At 39.5% G+C, this 21,913-nt stretch overlaps 1 protein-coding gene across 5 annotated transcripts in view; it reads right to left on the reverse strand.

Moving 5' to 3' along the window:
* Positions 1 to 21,913, reverse strand: part of LOC143246774 (NPC intracellular cholesterol transporter 1-like) — a 90,720-nt gene that overhangs the window by 57,008 nt on the left and 11,799 nt on the right. For all 5 annotated transcript variants that reach the window (XR_013026155.1, XM_076493917.1, XM_076493915.1 and 2 more), the window contains 7 exons: positions 19,384 to 19,900; positions 17,497 to 17,809; positions 17,233 to 17,356; positions 16,428 to 16,633; positions 15,374 to 15,574; positions 13,967 to 14,027; positions 13,384 to 13,512 (listed from right to left, as the gene is read on the reverse strand). Coding sequence is in view for 4 of the 5 variants with exons in the window: in XM_076493917.1 (XP_076350032.1) it covers positions 13,384 to 13,512; positions 13,967 to 14,027; positions 15,374 to 15,574; positions 16,428 to 16,633; positions 17,233 to 17,356; positions 17,497 to 17,809; positions 19,384 to 19,900 (1,551 nt within the window). In the remaining variant the exon portion in view is untranslated. The remainder of the gene's footprint in view (positions 1 to 13,383; positions 13,513 to 13,966; positions 14,028 to 15,373; positions 15,575 to 16,427; positions 16,634 to 17,232; positions 17,357 to 17,496; positions 17,810 to 19,383; positions 19,901 to 21,913) is intronic.

Raw genomic sequence — 21,913 nt, forward strand, 5'->3', positions numbered from 1 at the left:
CGAGTGTTTAAGGCCGCCAGTGAGTGAATGAGTGTTTAATGTTGTTAGTGAGTGAACGAGTGTTTAAGATTGTTAGTGAGTGAACGAGTGTTTAATGTTGTTAGTAGAGTGAACGAGTGTTTAATATTTGTTAGTGAGTGAATGAGTGTTTAATATTTGTTAGTGAGTGAATGAAGTGTTTAATGTTGTTAGAGTGAACGAGTGTTTAATATTTGTTAGTGAGTGAATAAGTGTTTAAGGTTACCAGTGAGTGAATAGATATTTAATATTGCCAGTGAGTGAATAGAGTGTTTAATATTTGTTAGTGAGTGAATAAGTGTTTAATATTTGTTAGAGAGTGAATGAGCGTTTAAGGTTTACCAGTAGAGTGAACGAGTGTTTAAGGTTGCCAGTGAGTGAACGAGTGTTTAATATTGTTAGTGAGTAGAACGAGTGTTTAATGTTGTTGAAGTGAGTGAATAAAGTGTTTAAGGTTTACCAGTGAGTGAATGAGTGTTTAATATGTTGTTAGTGAGTGAATGAGTGTTTAATGTTGTTAGTGAGTGAATAAGTGTTTAAGGTTGCCAGTGAGTGAATGAGTGTTTAACGTCGCCAGTGAGTGAATAAGTGTTTAATATTTGCCAGTGAGTGAACGAGTGTTTAATGTTGTTAGTTTGAGTGAACGAAGTGTTTAATGTTGTTAGGGAGTGAATAGAGTGTTTAAGGTTGCCAGTGAAGTGCGAACGAGTGTTTAAGGTTACCAGTGAGTGAATGAGTGTTTAAGGTTACCAGTGAGTGAATAAGAGTGTTTAATATTGTTAGTGAGTGAACGAGTGTTTAATATTCACAGAGGAGTGAATGAGTGTTTAAGGTTACCAGTGAGTGAAAGTGTTTAAGGTTGTTAGGAGTGAACGAGTGTTTAATATTAGGAAGAGTGAACGAGTGTTTAATGTTGTTAGTAGTGAGTGAACGAGTGTTTAATGTTGTTAGTGAGCGAACGAGTGTTTAACGTTGTTAGTGAATGAACGAGCGTTTAACGCCGTTAGTGAGTGAACGAGTGTTTAAGGTTACCAGTGATGAACGAGCGTTTAATATTTCGCCAGTGAGTGAATAAGTGTTTAACGTTGTTAGTGAGTGAATGAGTGTTTAATGTTGTTAGTGAGTGAACGAGTATTTAACGTTGTTAGTGAGTAGAACGAGCGATCAATGCCGTTAGTGAGTGAACGAGCGTTTTAATATTGTTAGTGAGTGAACGAGCGTTTAAGGTCGCCAGTGAGTGAACGAGTGTTTAACGTTGTTAGAGTGAACGAGGTGTTTAACGCCGTTAGTGAGCGAACGAGTGTTTAAGGTTGCCAGCAGAGTGAACGAGTGTTTAATATTGTTAGAGAGTGAACGAAGTGTTTAATGTGTTAGAGATGAATGAGCGTTTAAGGTTGCCAGTGAGTGAACGAGCGTTTAAGGTTGTCACAGTGATGAAAATGAGTGTTTAATCATTGTTAGTGAGTGAACGAGCGTTTAACGCCTGTTAGTGAGTGAACAAGAGTGTTGCTAGGTTTACCAGTGAGTGAACGAGTGTTTAACGCCGTTAGAGTGAACGAGCGTTTAATCGCCGTTAGTGAGTGAACGAGTGTTTAATGCCGTTAGTGATGAACGAGTGTTTAAGGTCGCCAGTGAGCGAACAAGTGTTTAATGTTGTTAGAGAGTGAACGAGTGTTTAACGTTGTTAGTGAGTGAACAAGGTTTAAGGTCGCCAGTGAGTGAACGAGTGTTTAATGTCTGTTAGTGAGTGAACGAGCGTTTAACGTTGTTAGTGAGTGAACGAGTGTTTAAGGTCAGCCAGTGAGTGAACGAGCGTTTAAGGTTGGCCAGTGAGCGAACGAGCGTTTAACGTCGCCAGTGAGTGAACGAGCGCTTTAACGTCGCCAGTGAGTGAACGAGTGTTTAACGTCACAGTGAGCGAACGAGCGTTTAATGTCACAGTGAGTGAACGTGAGCGTTTATAGGTTGCCAGTGAGTGAATGAACGAGCTGTTTAATTGCAGTTAGATGAACGAGCGGTTTAACGCTTGTTAGGGAGCGAACGAGCGTTTAACGTCGCTGTGAGTGAACGGAGTTAGCTCATACGCCAGTGAGCGAACGAGTGTTTAAGGTCGCCAGCGAGTGAACGAGCGCTTAACGCCGTCAGTGAGTGAACGAGCGTTTAATCGTTGTTAGTGAGTGAACGAGTGTTTAAGATTGTTTTAGCGAGATGAACGAGCGTTTAATGTTGTTAGTGAGCGAACGAGTGTTTCAACGTTGTTAGTGAGTGAACGAGCGTTTAACGCCGTTAGTGAGTGAACGAGCGTTTAACGTCGTTAGGGAGTGAACGAGCGTTTAACGTTGTTAGTGAGTGAATAGCGTCTGTTTAAGGCCGCCAGTGAGTGAACGAACGTTTAATACCGCCAGTGAGTGAACGAGCGTTTAATGCCGTTAGTGAGTGAATAAGCTGTTTAATGTTCGTTGTGAGAGCGAACGAGCGTTTGGTCGCCAGTGAGTGAACGAGCGTTTAAGGTCGCCAGTGAGTGAACGAGTGTTTAATTACTGTTAGTGAGTGAACGAGCGTTTAATGTTGTTAGTGAGTGAATAAGCGTTTGCTGGGTTGCCAGTGAGTGAACGAGCGTTTAACGTTGTTAGTGAGTGAACGAGCGTTTAATGCTTGTTAGTGAGTGAATAAGCGTTTGCTGGTCTGCCAGTGAGTGAACGAGCGTTTGCTGTCGCCAGTGAGGAACGAGCGTTTACAGTCAAAGCGAGTGAACGAGCGCCTAACGCCGCCAGTGAGTGAACGAGCGTTTAATCGTTGTTACTTGAGTGAACGAGTGTTTAATGCCGTTAGGAGTGAACGAGCGTTTGCTGTCACAGCGAGCGAACGAGCGTTTGGCTGTTGCCAGCGAGCGAACGAGCGTTTGCGGTCAGCCAGCGAGTGAACGAGCGTCTAACGCCGCCAGTGAGTGAACGAGCGTTTAATGTCAGCCAGTGAGTGAACGAGCGTCTAAGGTCACAGTGAGTGAACGAGCGTTTAATGCCGTTAGGATGAACGAGCGTTTAACGTCGTTAGGAGCGAACGAGCGTTTAATGCTTGTTAGTGAGCGAACGAGCGTCTAACGCCGTTAGTGAGCGAACGAGCGTCTAACGCCGTTAGTGAGCGAACGAGCGTTTAACGTTGTTAGTGAGCGTGAACGAGCGTTTAAGGTCGCCAGTGAGCGAACGAGCGTCTAATGTCAGCCAGCGAGCGAACGAGGCTTCAATCGTTGTTAGTGAGCGAACGAGCGTTTCAATGCCGTTAGCGAGTGAACGAGCGTCTAACGCTGTTAGTGAGCGAACGAGCGCCTAATCGTCAGTTAGTGAGTGAACGAGCGCTCTAACGCCAGCGAGCGAACGAGCGTTTAATCGCCGTTAGAGCGAACGAGCGCCTAACGCCGTTAGCGAGCGAACGAGCGTTTGCTGTCAGCCAGTGAGCGAACGAGCGTTTTAACGTCGTTAGAGAGTGAACGAGCGTTTAATGTCAGTTAGAGATGAACGAGCGCTTAAGGTCAGCCAGTGAGTGAACGAGCGGCTTTGGCCGTCCAGCGAGTGAACGAGCGTTTAATTACTGTTAGTGAGCGAACGAGCGTTTAACGTCGTTAGTGAGCGAACAAGGCCGCCTAACCGCCAGTGAGTGAACGAGCAGTTTAACGCAGTTAGGAGCGAACGAGGCTTAACGCCGTTAGTGAGCGAACGAGCGTTTAACGCGTCAGTTAGCGATGAACGAGCGCTTTAAGGTCACAGTGAGCGAACAAGGCTCTAATCGTTGTTAGAGATGAACGAGCGTTTAACGTGTTAGTGAGCGAACAAGTTGCCTAAGGTCGCTCAGTGAGTGAACGAGCGTTTAATGTCGTTAGTGAGTGAACGAGCGTTTAATCGCCGTTAGTGAGCGAACGAGCGTTTGCTGGTCGCCAGTGAGCGAACGAGCGCCTTAATCGCCGCCAGTGAGCGAACGAGCGTTTAACGTCAGCCAGTGAGCGAACGAGCGTTTAATCGTCCGCCGTGAGCGAACGAGCGTTTAACGCCGTTAGTTTAAGCGAACGAGCGTTTAACGTCAGCCAGTGAGTGAACGAGTGCTCTAAGGTCGCCAGTGAGTGAACGAGCGTTTGGCCACAGTGATGAACGAGCGTTTAATGTCGTTAGTGAGCGAACGAGCGGTTTAATCGTCGCCAGTGAGTGAACGAGCGCTTAGGTTACCAGCGAGCGAACGAGCGTTTAAGGTCCGCCAGCGAGTGAACGAGCGCCTAACGTCAGTTAGGAGCGAACGAGGCTTAATGCCGTTAGAGCGAAACGAGCGTTTAATGTTCAAGTTAGTGAGTGAACGAGCGCTTTAACGTTGTTAGTGAGCGAACGAGCGTTTAACGCTGTTAGTGAGCGAACGAGCGTCGTAGGTCGCCAGCGAGCGAACGAGCGTTTCAACGCCGTTAGTGAGCGAACGAGCTCAACATCAAGTTAGCGGAGCGAACGAGCGTTTAAGGTCGCCAGTGAGCGAACGAGCGCCTTAATCGCCGCCAGCGAGTGAACGAGCGTTTAACGTCGTTAGTGAGCGAACGAGCGCCTAACGTTGTTAGTGAGTGAACGAGTGTTTAACGCTTGTTAGCGAACGAACGAGCGCTCTGGCTGCCGTGATGAACGAGCGTTTAACGCTGTTAGAGATGAACGAGTGCTTTAACGCTGTTAGTGAGCGAACGAGCGTTTAATGTTGTTAGTGAGTGAACGAGCGTTTGGGTCGCCAGTGAGTGAACGAGCGCGTTAAGGTCGCCAGTGAGCGAACGAGCGTTTAACGTCACAGTGAGTGAAACGAGCGCCTAACGCCGTTAGCGAGCGAACGAGCGTTTAACGCCTGTTAGGGAGCGAACGAGCGTTTAAGGTCGTCAGTGAGTGAACGAGCGTTTCAAGTCACCGCCAGCGATGAACGAGCGTTTGGTCGTCAGCCAGTGAGCGAACGAGCGCTTAATCGTCAGCCAGTGAGCGAACGAGCGTTTAACGCCGCCAGTGAGCGAACGAGCGGCTCAAGGTCCAAAGAGTGAACGAGCGTTTAACGCTCGTTAGGAGCGAACGAGCGTTAACGCCGTTTAGGAGCGAACGAGCGTTTAACGCCGTTAGGAGTGAACGAGCGTTTAACGTCGTTAGGAGCGAACGAGCGTTTAACGCCGTTAGCGAGTGAACGAGTGCCTAACGTTGTTAGCGAGCGAACGAGCGCTTCTAACGTCGTTAGTGATGAACGAGCGTTTCATCGCCGTTAGTGAGTGAACGAGCGTCTTAAGGTCACAGTGAGCTGAACGAGCGCTTAATCGCCGCCAGCGAGTGAACGAGCGTTTAATGTCGCCAGTGAGTGAACGAGCGCCTAACGTCGTTAGTGAGCGAACGAGCGCCTAATGCCGTTAGTGAGCGAACGAGCGCTCAATCGCCGTTAGTGAGCGAACGAGCGTTTAACGCCGTTAGCGAGCGAACGAGTGTTTAAGGCCGCCAGTGAGCGAACGAGCGGCCTAATGCTGTTAGGGAGCGAACGAGCGTTTAACGCCGTTAGTGAGCGAACGAGCGTTTGGTCGCCAGCGAGTGAACGAGCGTTTAATGCCAGCCAGAGAGCGAACGAGCGTTGTTGTCAGCCAGTGAGCGAACGAGCGTTTCAACCGCCAGTGAGTGAACGAGCGTTTAAGGTCACCAGTGAGTGAACGAGCGTTTAATACTGTTAGTGAGTGAACGAGCGTTTAATCGTTGTTAGTGAGTGAATAAGCGTTTAAGGGTCACAGCGATGAACAAGTGTTTAACGCTGTTAGAGAGTGAATCGAGTGTTTAAGGTCACCGCGAGTGAACGAGCGTTTAAGGTCAGCCAGTGAGTGAACGAGCGTTTAACGTTGTTAGGGATGAACGAGCGTTTAATCGTCATTAGTGATGAACGAGCGTTTGGCTGGCCGCAGTGAGCGAACAAGCGTTTAACGTTGTTAGAGATGAACGAGCGTTTAAGGTCAGCAGTGAGTGAACGAGCGTTTAAGGTCGCCAGTGAGTGAACGAGTGTTTAAGGTCACAGTGAGTGAACGAGGTTTAATGCCGTTAGTGAGCGAACGAGCGTTTAACGCCGTTAGTGAGCGAATAAGGCGTTTACTGGCCGCCAGTGAGTGAACGAGCGTTTCAGGTCACAGTGAGTGAACGAGCGTTTTTGCCGTCCAGTGAGCGAACGAGCGTTTCAATATCTGTTAGTGAGCGAATCAAGCGTTTGGTCACCAGCGAGCGAACGAGCGTTTAAGGTCACAGTGAGCGAACGAGCGTTTGGCTAAGGTCGCCAGTGAGCGAACGAGCGCCTTCTGGTCACAGTGAGCGAACGAGCGTTTAATGCCGCCAGTGAGTGAACGAGCGTTTAACGTCAGCCAGGAGTGAAACGAGCGCCTAACGTCGTTAATTTACGCGAACGAGCGTTTAACGTCGTTAGGATGAACGAGCGTTTGCTGGCAGCCAGCGAGTGAACGAGCGTTTCTGGTCGCAGTGAGCGAACGAGTGCCTAACGCCGTTAGTGAGTGAACGAGCGCTTAACGTCGCTTCAGTGAGTGAACGAGCGTTTAAGGTCGCCGCGAGCGAACGAAACTGAGCGTTTCAGGCTGCCAGCGATGAACGAGCTGCCTAACGTCAGTTAGGAGTGAACGAGCGTTTTATGCTTGTTAGGAGTGAATGAGCGTTTAATCGCCGTTAGTGAGTGAACGAGCGTTTAACGTCGGTTAGTGAGCGAACGAGCGTTTAACGCTTGTTAGTGAGTGAACGAGCGTTTACGCCGCCAGCGAGCGAACGAGTGTTTAACGTCGTTAGTGAGTGAACGAGGTTTAATACTGTTAGCGAGTGAACGAGCGTTTAAGGTCACAGTGAGTGAACGAGCGTTTAATGCCGCCAGTGAGTGAACGAGCGTTTTAATGCTCGTTAGAGCGAACGAGCGTTTAATGTTGTTAGTGATGAACGAGCGTTTAAGGTCGCCAGCGAGCGAACGAGCGTTTAACGCCGTTAGAGATGAACGAGCGCTTAACGCCGTTAGTGAGTGAACGAGTGTTTAACGCCGTTAGTGAGCGAACGAGCGTTTGCTACCGCCAGTGAGCGAACGAGCGTTTAACGCTCAGTGAGCGAACGAGCGCCTAATAATGTTGATGAGCGAACGAGCGTTTAAGGCGCCAGTGAGCGAACGAGCGCTTTAAGGTCAGCCAGCGAGCGAACGAGCGTCTAACGTGTCGCCAGTGAGCGAACGAGCGTTTAATGCCGTTAGGAGCGAACGAGCGTTTAATCGTTGTTAGGAGCGAACGAGCGCTCGGTCACAGCGAGTGAACGAGCGCCTAAGGTCACAGTGAGTGAACGAGCGTTTAAGGTTGCCAGTGAGTGAACGAGCGTCTAATCGCCGCTGTGAGTGAACGAGCGTTTAATGCCGCCAGTGAGCGAACGAGCGTTTAAGGTCGCAGCGAGCGAACGAGTGCCTAATCGTCGTTGGGATGAACGAGCGTTTAATCGTTGTTAGTGAGTGAACGATGTCTAACGTTGTTAGCGAGTGAACGAGCGTTTAACGTCGTTATGAGCGAACGAGCGTTTAACGCTTGTTAGTGAGCGAACGAGCGCCTAACGTCGTTAGTGAGCGAACGAGCGTCTAACGTCGTTTAGTGAGCGAACGAGCGTCTTAACGCTCGTTAGTGAGCGAACGAGCGTTTAAGGCTACCAGTGATGAACGAGCGCTTAACGCTCGTTAGGGATGAACGAGCGCCTAACGTCGTTGGAGCGAACGAGCGTTTAACGCCGTTAGGAGCGAACGAGCGCCTAACGCCGTTAGGGATGAACGAGCGCTTTAACGCCGTTAGGAGCGAACGAGCGCCTAATGTTGTTTTAGCGAGCGAACGAGCGTCTAATCGTTGTTAGTGAGCGAACGAGTGCCTAATGTTCCGTTAGCGAGCGAACGAGCGCTTAATGTTGTTAGCGAGCGAACGAGCTGCCTGGCGTTGTCACAGCGAGTGAACGAGCGTTTAATGCCGCCAGTGAGTGAACGAGCGCCTAATGCCGCAGCGAGCGAACGAGCGTTTAATGTCGGTTAGCGAGTGAACGAGCGTTTAACGTTGTTAGTGATGAACGAGCGTTTAATGTTGTTAGTGAGCGAACGAGCGCTTAACGTTGTTAGTGAGCGAACGAGCGTTTGCTGGTCGCCAGCGAGTGAACGAGCGTTTAACGCTGTTAGGAGTGAACGAGCGGTTTAACGTTGTTAGTGAGCGAACGAGCGCCTAAGGTCGCCAGCGAGTGAACGAGCGCCTAATGCTGTTAGAGAGATGAACGAGCGCTCTAAGGTGGTCCAGTGAGTGAACGAGCGTTTAAGGCTACAGCGAGCGAACGAGCGCCTAAGGTCGCCAGTGAGTGAACGAGCGTTAATTACTGTTAGTGAGCGAACGAGCGTTTAACGCCGTTAGTGAGCGAACAAGTGCGTTTATATCACAGTGAGCGAACAAGGCTTCAATGTCCGTTAGAGATGAACGAGCGTTTAAGGTCGTCAGTGAGCGAACGAGCGTTTAAGGTCGCCAGTGAGTGAACGAGCGTTTAACGTTGTTAGGAGCGAACGAGCGTTTAACGTTGTTAGTGAGTGAACGAGCGTTTAAGGTCGCCAGTGATGAATAAGGTTTAACGTTGTTAGAGATGAACGAGCGTTTGGTCACAGTGCGAGTGAACGAGTGTTTAAGGTCAGCCAGTGAGTGAACGAGCGTTTAAGGTCACAGTGAGTGAACGAGTTGTTTAATGCCGTTAGTGAGCGAACGAGCGTTCAATCGTCGTTAGCGAGTGAACAAGCGTTTGGCTGGTCAAGCAGCGATGAACGAGCGTTTGCCTGGCCGCCAGTGATGAACGAGTGTTTAAGGTCAGCCAGCGATGAACGAGGTTTAATATTGTTAGTGAGCGAACAAGTGTTTAAGGTCGCCAGTGAGTGAACGAGAGCTTGCTGGTCAGCCAGTGAGCGAACGAGCGTTTATGGTCGCCAGTGAGCGAACGAGCGTTTAAGGTCGCAGTGAGTGAACGAGCGTTTAATCGCCGCCAGTGAGTGAACGAGCGTTTAATGCCGTCAGTGAGTGAACGAGCGTTTAACGCTTGTTAATGAAAGCGAACGAGCGTTTAATGCCGTTAGGAGCGAACGAGCGTTCGGCTGGTCGCCAGTGAGCGAACGAGCGTTTAAGGTCACAGTGAGTGAACGAGCGTTTAACGTTGTTAGTGAGTGAACGAGGTTTAATGTCAGCCAGTGAGCGAACGAGCGTTTGCTACCGCCAGTGAGCGAACGAGCGTTTACTGTCCGCCAGTGAGTGAACGAGCGTTTAACGTTGTTAGGAGTGAACGAGTGTTTAATGCCGTTAGGAGCGAATGAGCGTTTAACGTTGTTAGTGAGCGAACGAGTGTTTAATGTTGTTAGTGAGTGAACGAGTGTTTAACGCCGTTAGTGAGCGAACGAGCGTTTCGGTTACCAGTGAGCGAACGAGCGTTTAACGTTGTTAGTGAGTGAACGAGTGTTTAATACTGTTAGTGAGTGAACGAGCGTTTAAGGTCACCAGTGAGTGAACGAGTGTTTAATGCCGCCAGTGAGTGAACGAGCGTTTAATGTTGTTAGGAGGAACGAGTGTTTAATGCCGTTAGTGAGTGAACGAGCGTTTAAGGTCGCCAGTGAGTGAACGAGCGTTTAATCGTTGTTAGGAGTGAACGAGCGTTTAATGCCGTTAGTGAGTGAACGAGTGTTTAATGTTGTTAGTGAGTGAACGAGCGTTTAATGCCGCCAGTGAGTGAACGAGCGTTTAACGTTGTTAGTGAGTGAACGAGTGTTTAATATTGTTAGCGAGTGAACGAAGTTTAATAGTCAGCCAGTGAGTGAACGAGTGTTTAAGGTCACAGTGAGTGAACGAGCGTTTAACGTCCAGCGAGCGAACGAGCGTATTTAATGTCGTTAGAGTAGCGAACGAGCGTTTAATGTTGTTAGGAGCGAACGAGCGCTCTGGCCGCCGCGATGAACGATTTAAGGTCAGCCAGCGAGTGAACGAGTGTTTAAGGTCAGCCAGCGAGTGAACGAGTGTTTAACGTCACAGTGAGAAACGAGTGTTTAACGCCGTTACCAGCGAGCGAACGAGCGTTTAAGGTTGCCAGTGAGTGAACGAGAATGAGTTTAACGTTGTTAGGAGTGAACGAGCGTTTAACGTCGTTAGTGAGCGAACGAGCGTTTAATGCCGTTAGTAGTGAACGAGCGTTTAATGCTTGTTAGCGAGTGAACGAGCGTTTAACGTCGTTAGTGAGTGAACGAGCGTTTAACGTTGTTAGTGAGTGAACGAGTGTTTAACGTTGTTAGTGAGTGAACGAGTGTTTAATGCCGTTAGTGATGAACGAGCGTTTTAAGGCCGCCAGCGATGAACGAGCGCCTAACGCCGTTAGATGAACGAGCGTTTAACGTTGTTAGGAGTGAACGATTGTTAGTGAGTGAACGAGCGTTTAAGGGTTACAGTGAGTGAACGAGTGTTTAATCGCCGTTAGGAGTGAACGAGCGTTTAACGTTGTTAGTGAGTGAATGAGTGTTTAAGGTTACCAGTGAGTGAATGAGTGTTTAATATTGTTAGAGAGTGAACGAGTGTTTAAGGTTACCAGTGAGTGAATAAGTATTTAAGGTTACCAGTGAGTGAATAAGTGTTTAATATTGTTAGTGAAGTGAATGAGTGTTTAATATTTATTAGTAGTGAATGAGTATTTAAGTGCCAGTTTAAGGTTACCAGCGAGTAGAATAAGTGTTTAATATTTATTAGAGAGTGAATGAGTATTTAAGGTTACCAGTAGTGAGTGAACGAGTGTTTAAGGTTACCAGTGAGTGAATGAAGAGTGTTTAATATTGTTAGAGTGAAATGAGTGTTTAATATTGTTAGTAAGAGTGAATAAGTATTTAAGGTTGCCAGTGAGTGAATAAAGTGTTTAATATTTGTTAGTAGTGAATACGAACGTATTTAAAGGTTACCAGTGAGTGAATAAGTGTTTAAAGGTTACCAGTAGTGAATACGAGAGTGTTTAATAGTTGTATTTTTAGTGAGTGAAACGAGTGTTTAATGTTACCAGTAGTTAGTGAATAAAGTATTTAAGGTTACCAGTGAGTGAACGAGTGTTTAATATTTGTTAGTGAGTGAATAAGAGTGTTTAATATTTGTTAGTGAGTGAATAAGTGTTTAAGGTTACCAGTAAGTGAATAAAGTGTTTAAGGTCGCCAGTGAGTGAACGAGTGTTTAAGGTTCGCCAGTGAGTGAACGAGTGTTTAATCGTTAGCCAGTGAGTGAATAAGTGTTTAATATTTGTTAGTGAGTGAAACGAGCGTTTAAGATTTACCAGCGAGTGAAACGAGTATTTAAGGTTACCAGTAGAGTGAATAAGTGTTTAATATTTATTAGGGAGTGAATGAGTGTTTAATATTTGTTAGGGAGTGAACGAGTGTTTAATATTGTTAGTGAGTGAACGAAGTGTTTAATATTTGTTAGTGAGTGAACAAGTGTTTAATATTTGTTAGTGAGTGAATAGAGTGTTTAAGGTTTACCAGTGAAGTGAAAGAGTGTTTAATATTTGTTAGTGAGTGAATAAGAGTATTTAATATTATTAGTAGTAGAACGAATGAAGTGTTTAAGGTTACCAGTGAGTGAACGAGTGTTTAATATTGTTAGTGAGTGAATAGAGTATTTAATGTTGTTAGTGAGTGAACGAAGTGTTTAATATTTGTTAGTGAGTGAACGAGTATTTAAGGTTGCCAGTGAGTGAACGAGTGTTTAATATTGTTTAGGAGTGAATAGAGTGTTTAATGTTATTAGTGAGTGAATAAGTGTTTAATATTGTTAGTGAGTGAACGAGTGTTTAATATTGTTAGTGAGTGAATGAAGAGCGTTTAAGGTTACCAGTGAGTGAACGAAGTGTTTAATATTTGTTAGTAGAGTGAATGAGTATTTATATTATTAGTAGAGTGAATGAGTGTTTAAGAGTTACCAGTGAGTGAACGAGTATTTAAGGTTACCAGTGAGTGAATAAAGTGTTTAATATTTATTAGTGAGTGAACGAGTATTTAATATTGTTAGTAGTAGAACGAGTGTTTAATGTTGTTAGTGAGTGAACGAGTGTTTAAGGCCGCCAGTAGAGTAGAACGAGTGTTTAATATTGTTAGTGAGTGAATGAGTGTTTAATATTGTTAGTGAGTGAATGAGTATTTAATGTTACCAGTGAGTGAACGAGTGTTTAATATTTACCAGTGAGTGAATAGAGTGTTTAATGTTGTTAGCGAGTGAATGAGTGTTTAATGTTGCCAATGAGTGAATGAGTGTTTAATGTTGTTAGTGAGTGAATGAGTGTTTAAGGTTGCCAGTGAGTGAATGAGTGTTTAATGTTGTTAGTGAGTGAATGAGTGTTTAATGTTGTTAGTGAGTGAATGAGTGTTTAATGTTGCCAGTGAGTGAATGAGTGTTTAATGTTGTTAGTGAGTGAATGAGTGTTTAATGTTGTTAGTGAGTGAATGAGTGTTTAATGTTGCCAGTGAGTGAATGAGTGTTTAATGTTGTTAGTGAGTGAATGAGTGTGTACTTAAGGAAACTGTCAAGATAGTTGTAATAAAATCCTAATTTAACCAAACTTATTTTAAATTTATGGCGTTGGGAAATTCATCACACCACGGTAGGTGAACATTTATGAACACTAAAAACATGCCATTTTAATGGAAGTAGTTGAATATCAGATGAGTTCTGTCCATTTAATATTGTTGTTGCAAACCATGACAGCTCTAGACGTACACTACTTATTATTACTGCTATGTACTAAACAGGAACACAGCCACTTAATCACAGTTTTTGCTATATTTCAAGTAATTAATCTTTTTGGGACTCAAAATTCTCTGTGATACATTTGGTGTTGGATAAAAGTTGGATGACCAATTGGCAAGTTAAACTGCAGCAATTATAGGTTTTCCAAGATTTCAACCAATATATCTTTGTATACAAATAGTGACATGTGCTGAGAGTACACACACTTTTATATTTATGAAACTACATTAACATACTATAATCTACATAGACTTTTATAAATACAGTCAAATATTGAAACTACACTGTACGTTTTAACCTGTGGCACAAATTAAGAAAATACTTTAGCATTTACCATAATTATTCCTTAACCTTGGCAATCTATATTTGCCCTTCAACTTCTATTTCCTTACATAATAACAATCTAATTTTAAAACTAGTGTTAAAGCAATACCTTACTACTAAAATTATAAATAAACAGGTCTGCTACAGGTCACATCCCAATAAAATGACAATATTATAGCATAGGTAGGAAACACAAAAGATTAACTTACCAGTATGTATTTCCATCTTCGAAATCTTCCAAGTGCTATGGAAACATAAGCAAACATGATGAGGTAGCTGACGAGAATGGTGACAATATCTGACTTACTTTCTCTGTCTAATTCATCTTGAATCGAACGCTATACAAGAGACATTTATTTTAGAGTTGAAAACTAATCTCGACTTTAGTGTAAGATATTTTAAAATAACAGTTATAATAAAGTGTTTGATTGTTCTCCTTAAAAGTCTTGTATAACTAAAAAATTATTTGAATAACATTTATCACCAGTAAGTTTTAATAGACTACAATATATATGAAGATTTCATTTTCAAATAAAGTTATTTATTACAATTACATTACATATACATATAAAAATGGCATACTGTACCAGTGGATCTTAAATTATTGTGACAAGATAGTTAAAAAGACTGTATGTAACAAGTTAGAATGAATTCAACAACATGCTGAAACATTCAACCGTAGACAGAAAAAAACCTTTAGAAATCCCAAGATCTAATGTAATTAAATAATCATTATACACAACATAACCTGCTTCATGAGTATTAGTAAAAGTAGAGTTGAAAAATAATTACCTCCGAAGAGAAAGAAATGGCCATATTTGAGTTAGAATAATTCTTCATAAATTCCACATACCTGGAAGAAAATCATGAAATCAACTATTAGATGTGTCAAGAAAAAATCTTTATGAATTTGTAACAAATCTGTTGTTCTATTATGTTACAGCCTTAGACACATGATATTCCTAACAGTTACAAAACCTTAAATAACATTCAGCAAAACAATTAGGTTCTCTTTATATCCAACCAGATGGTACTCTAATATATACCACATAATCTGTGGTACAATATAGTACCCTAATATGTAACCCGTGATATGTTTATAAGCTTACAATAGGGTTTTATGTGAGCTGTCCAAGACAAGCTGCAGTTTTTCATTAGTAAGATGTATTCAGGCACTCTTATCAAATTCTTTGAACAGGCATTTCTTCAAAGTTATAATGTCCCCTAGTGACTTTCTCAGCATCTTTAATAATTTATTTGTAAATAATAATGATGTATATACACAAATAATGTATTATAACCAAACTGTGACTGTGTTTTACAAAATACTGGTCAAATGAAACACAGCCAAGATAAGTCACTTTGTAAAGGTCAGTTTTATGTTCTTGGATATGGTAACAAGAGTACACATGCACCACATCATTACAACTTCTTTAAAGTTGGCCAGGAACGGCCAAAAGGCATATATAATAAAAGTTATAAAAATATAATGTTATGAGATTCAGACTATTTAGAGTAAACATTTGTGTTATAACTTGTAATCATTATCGAACAAAACAAGCATAATGTAATGCATTATTTCCTAATTATTTATGGTAGTTATGAAGTTGGTCAAACTGACTCAACCAGTAGTGAAAATAACAGATAAAATATAAAACATTTCATAAATATGTGGAAGTTACAAATACTTCATATTTAATAGTTAACATTCAAAAAAGAAAAAAGGCACAATAAAAACATTACTTAAAAAATCTTAAAACTTAATTCAAAATATCATATTCTGCATATCAAGGTCTTGTAATGCTTACTAATAATATTAAAAACTTGTAAAGATATACTTATCAAAAGTCATAGTACAATTACTCTCGCAGATAGTTTCATGGTTACGAGATGAGCGGATTCCGCATAGCCTGAATTGGTAGGGTTAAGAGTGGCCAAGATATTCCAGTATAGTCTTCCAATTTATATTGAATCATTTTTTATGTTGCCAATCAATGAAATGCCACATTTATTCTTGAATACTGCAAAGGCCACATTACAACAAAAATACATCAATAAACAGAAATGTAGAATGTGGCATTTATTTAATCATTTTTGGAATACCTAATTTGAAGTTACTAACATAATACCAAAGAGTCATTGGCTAAAACCTTACTTTATAAAAGATTACCACAAAATACCAGTAAAAATAATACGTACACTTTCTCCCAAGCCATAGCATCACTATTGTCTGCATCATTTTTATGGTTGTTAACCACTATGGTAATGGTTAAGGCTATAGCACTTGAATAATTATGTCCTATAAAACCACCAAGAGCCACATATGGAAATACTGGACCACCAAAATCTCCGAGACAAGGGAAATCCAGTGGAAGATAATCAGTAACAGCAAGAGGATTCCTGAACCAATAAGAAACATCTGTAGAGAACATATAGTATAACTGTCACAGAAAGACAAATAACACGTGGAACATGGTTCCCATGTTTAGAATATGTACTACATGAGCACTGAAGTTTCTTTTCTGAATAAGCAGACAATTTCTGAAATTCATGTGAAACACATATTCCCAAAAACTGTATTTGTGAAACAAATTGTAAGATTTAATGTGTGACCTAAGCATAGAGGAACTATTGAACTATCTTGCAATTCAGCAAAAATTTTCTGACTTATTTTGTTAGCTGTGGTTAGTACAGAGACAATAAATCATAAATGTAACAAATTTTGTCTCTCGAAAAACACAACTCAAATTTAGCAACAGTGCTGTCTGCAGTGAGAAAGATTTAATGCATTATAGTAATTAAATTTTCAACTTCCATGTGTATTGTTTGTAAGTAGCACTAGCCACAATCTTCTGCAGAATTTCATTTGGTAACTTACAAGTTACCTTTAAGTAATTGTTGTGAATTATAATAATAATTATTAATAATGCATAACCCCGATCAACGACAACTAAGAGAAAGATTTTCTCTACTCTAATTGGAAAACAAATAACAGAACTTAGTATTGGAGAAAACTGAAATAATAGATAAAATTCATTAATAAAAAAGTGAATCAAATAAAACACAATTGCACATGATTAAAAAATACATAGCAGAAGTTTGACACTAGAATAAAAACCACAACTATAAATACATTGTAAAAACTGAAACTCTACAATATTGATAATTAAATCTTACTGTAAAAGACAATTAGAAAGAAATCAATTAGATATTTGTAGAAAACCTGAAAAGGTTTCCAAAACACAAAACTCACTGTATACAGGAATGAATGTGGTCCAAGTAGGTATAATGTTGTTTTTCAATGTTCAGTTTAGTGTAATTATTCTGGAACCAGTTGAGTGGACTCTGGATTGTACATTTTCCATTGTTCATTGGTGAAAAACATATATTTTCAAGAGTAATGTTTTTATTCCCACTTCTAGCTGTTAGAGATATGATACTATGTTGCAAAACAAATACCTATAAAAATGTAGAACACAGAAGCACTTTAAATACAGAGATCATACATAGCAGTATGTTGTTTTCATACACTATTGGTCTTTGAAATAATTATAAGTGGTATAAAACAAGAAAAAGTTACTTTGTTAAAAATGTTTCACAGCATGATAATAATTCAAGCATTTATTAAATGTTTTGAGATTTTCAAACCTCCATCTTCAGTTTTCTTGAAACAACTCTAATTACATCAGGAATATAAGGAATAAAACGTACAACAGGATAAAGTAGCACTATTAAAATAGTTACATTACAATAGATTTAAATCAAGTGAGCAATGTGAGGGAACAAGAGTTTCTACATATAACAATTATTTTATTTGGCATTTAGTATAATGTTTAGCTGTTCAGAGAACTTTGAAGTTGAACAGCAAACCCTCTTTCTGACAGACAGCAGAGTTGTAACTTTTCTTTCAGTTGTTACAAATATACATAAAAAGTCACTATACAAAGCCTTAGTCTCTGCACAACTTCTGAACTATACATGTTTAATAAAATCTTTCTAATCTTTCAAGTGTTCTACTTTATTAAAAATAATAACATAGAGCTCTATGTATATCATACCTCATGAAGAAACTGTTTATCAAATATTGGCCCAAAAGTCAGGGTCTCATTCTTTGGCGTTGTGTAATGGAATGGTTTTCCTCCGACTTTCGTTACAATGACTTGTTCTGTCCGATAAAATGGTCTACACAGAATCAGACAAAATACTTATGATAAAATTCATAACAGTTTTGAGAAATGGTAAAAACACAATAAATATATGCTAGTCCTTAATGTAACTTATAAGAACAAACAAGTTCCAACAGTCTCAGAAACGAATCTTACCCAAAATGAGAATTAAAGTAGTCTCTCTCCTTTCTGGCTTGGCTTTGTTTAGCAGACCACAATTCAACAGGGTTTGAAGTAACAGTGAAGAATATCAGACCACATGAATACACTGTCACCATGACAACACCACAAAACAGTATTAGGAATGGATATTGTGCACAAACTGTTCCTAATTGTGTAAAGAAAGATTCTAGTTTCGATTCTATATACGATCCTATTTTTTCTAGAGGATTCCTCACATCTTCATAGGGCAGAGTTACTGCATCTTTCTCAGAAATTGATTCATCATTGTTTAACAAATTCTCAGAATCTAGTGAACAAAAAATTATAATGGTTGTAAAAAAACCTGATAAAAATATCGTAAAATCATTTTTATTTTTAACATATAGGAAAAATCTAAGCACCATTTTATAATATCCTAATGATAACAAAATCCAAATGATCTGATACCAAACTCTCAAAGCAACATGTCAACACTGGTACAAAACATTTTAGCACAAATTTAATATGCAATTTTTTAACTGTTGCAAACCAAACATCAAACCCGATACAAATAACAAAGTTTATGACTTCGTGATGACAAGAAACCCACTTGAAGTAAAAATGTATCTCAAAACGACTGGTATGAGTATTAAAACTTTTACTAAAATAAACTAAAGAAAAAATTTCAACCTTCTGAGGTCTTCTTCAGGTTAACAAAGAGAGTTCAAATCTGACCATTGTTTAGTTTTAGTTAACAGAGGGAGAGTTTGAAAGTAACTATTATTTAGTTTTTATAACAAATGGATACCAATAAGAACAAATACAGAATTATAACAGAGAGATACTAATATGAACAAATACAGAACTATAACACAAAGATATCAATAAGGACAAATATGGAACTATAACAAATAGATAAGACAAATAAGATACCCAAATACAGAACTATAACAGATAGATACCAATAAGAACAAATACAGAACTATAACAGATAGATATCAACAAGAACAATAACTGAACAATAATAGACATCAATAAAAATAAATATGGAACTATAACAGACAGATACCAATAAGAACAAATACAGAACTATAACAGATAGATACCAATAAGAACAAATACAGAAATAAAACAGAGAGATATAAATAAGAACAAATACAGATCTACAACAGACAGATAAAAATAAGAACAAATACAGAACTATAACAGACAGATATAAATAAGAACAAATATAGAAAACACATAGATACCAGTAAGATCAAATACCAAACAATAACAGATAGATATCAACAAGAACAATAACTGAACAATAATAGACATCAATAAAAATAAATATGGAACTATAACAGACAGATACCAATAAGAACAAATACAGAACTATAACAGATAGATACCAATAAGAACAAATACGGAACTATAACAGATAGATACCAATAAGAACAAATACGGAACTATAACAGATAGATACCAATAAGAACAAATACGGAACTATAACAGATAGATACCAATAAGACCATATACGGAACTATAACAGATAGATACCAATAAGACCAAATACAGAACTATAACAGATAGATACCAATAAGACCAAATACAGAACTATAACAGATAGATACCAATAAGACCAAATACAGAACTATAACAGATAGATACCAATAAGATCAAATATAGAACTATAACAGATAGATACCAAAAAGAACAAATACAAAAATAAAACAGACATATACCAATAAGATCAAATACAAAAATAAAACAGATAGATACCAATAAGAACAAATACAAAAATAAAACAGATACTAAGCTATTTTGATAATAATTGCATTATGTCAACATTTAAATATTTTGGTAAATGTAGATAGCAGTGCAACTGCTGTATGAAATAATGTACAAATCTGAACTTACCTTCTGTCTTTGATGTATGGAGAATCCTAAATATGAACCAACTTGTTATACTAATTACATCTACAAGAAAAACAAAGCTCATGACAACCCACATTCCGTGGATTCCCCAAATTTCCCATTCCATTTGAGCTGGAGGATAAGAAGTAGAATTACAGCTGGAAGGACAATCCACACAGCTACAAGCATCACCACCAGGGGATACTGGCTGAGAACAAGGAATAACATGAGTGTTCATTGGCAAATAAGTATTATTTCCATGGTGTACAGGTCCTTCATAATATTGAAAGTTTATCTGAAATGGTGATGGATCATGGGTTCCCATATAATTCAGCCAACGATTTGGAGTGCAGCTTTCCCCCCAGCTGCCACAGAGAACGGTGATAACTCTTATGTTTCCTGATGGCATCTGTGTATTATAACAGCTGTCAAACAAGCTATCTGAGAAAGCATTTGTCATGTAATAATTGATTTCAGTTACCATATTCTTCCCTTGGCTAATTACAGTTGTGTTTAAAACCTAAAGTAAGAAAAAAAACATCTTAATTACTAAGTTTACAAAGAAAGCTTAATTAATCACAGTAAAACCTCACAAAACTTTGGTTTAAAGAATTATTGAATCCAAATAGGAACACAATGAAAATGGAACGATTGCAAATGGTGTAAGTTAAGAAACCTTACAAGAGAAATTCAAATATTATCATCTTACAGTTGTATCTGGAATTAAGTCATGTTGTATCAAAATCCACAAGAAAAACATTTTATAACACACAACCATAATCTTTACTTAAACCAATCTACAGCTGTACAAGTCACTCTGCACGTTTAAACATTGTTTCAAATCATATTCAGGAGTGTGAAAAAAAATTATTTTCATTACTTCAGTGGCTTTAATAATATTTCTAGCAGTCATATCACTCAGTTGAGCCAAAATAACCATTTGATAATATGTAGAATTATCAACATAATTCTGTATTCTGTTCTTCTCAACTAATTATAGCTGTGTAAAACATTTATTCAACAGATGTAAAGTGAAGGTGTTACCTGTATGATTCTGTGTTCTGTTCATCTCAAATGATCACAGCTGTGTAAAACATTTATTCAATAGGTGTGAAGTGAAGGTGTTACCTGTATGATTCTGTGTTCTGTTCATCTTAAATGATCACAGCTGTGTAAAACATTTATTCAATAGGTGTAAAATGAAGGTGTTATCTATATGATTCTGTGTTCTGTTCGTCTAAAATGGTCACAGCTGTGTAAAACATTTATTCAATAGATGTAAAGTGAAGGTGTTATCTATATGATTCTGTGTTATGTTCTTCTCTAATGATCACAGCTGTGTGAAACATTTATTCAATAGGTGTGAAGTGAAGGTGTTACCTGTATGATTCTGTGTTCTGTTCATCTCAAATGATCACAGCTGTGTAAAACATTTATTCAATAGGTGTAAAATGAAGGTGTTATCTATATGATTCTGTGTTCTGTTCGTCTAAAATGGTCACAGCTGTGTAAAACATTTATTCAATAGATGTAAAGTGAAGGTGTTATCTATATGATTCTGTGTTCTGTTCTTCTCTAATGATCATAGCTGTGTAAAACATTTATTCAACAGGAGTAAAGTGAAGGTGTTATCTATATGATTCTGTTTTTTATATGCAAAAACAGTTCGTTTGGGTTGAGAAAATATTTTACATAGAAGAGCGAACAACGTTTCGACCTTCTTCGGTCATCGTCAGGTTCACAAAGAAAGAGGTAACTGACCAGAAGCTGACCACATGTTTGAAAGGGGTTGTGTAACTGAAAGTTGGAATGTAGAGGGCAGTGTTGGATGTTTGAATATATAATTTTATTTATTTTATTATATTAATATAGGTATAAAGGCATTCCTTTATATTGGTTTATTTTGGGTTTAAGTTGTTGTATAAGTAAGGCTTCTTAATTTTGCGTTTGTTTATGTTTGTTTCTTATTTAGTATTTGAGTGTTTTCTATGGTTATGTTGTGTTTATTTGACTTGCAGTGTTCGAAAACCTGTGAAAGTGACTTTTTATGTTCTTTGAATCTGGTTTCCATTTTTCTACTTGTTTCTCCAATATAGAAGTTGTGGCAGTTATCACATTGTATTTTGTAAATAATGTTGGTGTGGTGTTTGTCAGTGTAGTTTATATGATTCTGTTTTCTGTTTGTCTCAAATGGTCATATCTGTATAAAACATTTATTTAATAGGTGTAAAGTGAAGGTGTTATCTATATGATTCTGTGTTCTGTTCATCTCAAATGATCACAGCTGTGTAAAACATTTATTCAATAGGTGTAAAGTGAAGGTGTTATCTATATGATTCTGTGTTCTGTTCACCTCATCTAGACATACTTATATAAAATGTTGATTCAACAGACAACAAGCCCAGGATGTCATCCACATAAACAAAAATGTTGTGATATTTTTCTCATTTGCACATAAGTATATTAAATGTTGGTTCAGCATGTGTCAAGTGAAGATGTTACCTAAATAACTGAAGGTACTGTAATCTGTTCT

The sequence above is a fragment of the Tachypleus tridentatus genome, chromosome 3 (assembly GCF_004210375.1).
Source record: "Tachypleus tridentatus isolate NWPU-2018 chromosome 3, ASM421037v1, whole genome shotgun sequence".
Classification (NCBI taxonomy): Eukaryota; Metazoa; Arthropoda; class Merostomata; order Xiphosura; family Limulidae; genus Tachypleus; species Tachypleus tridentatus.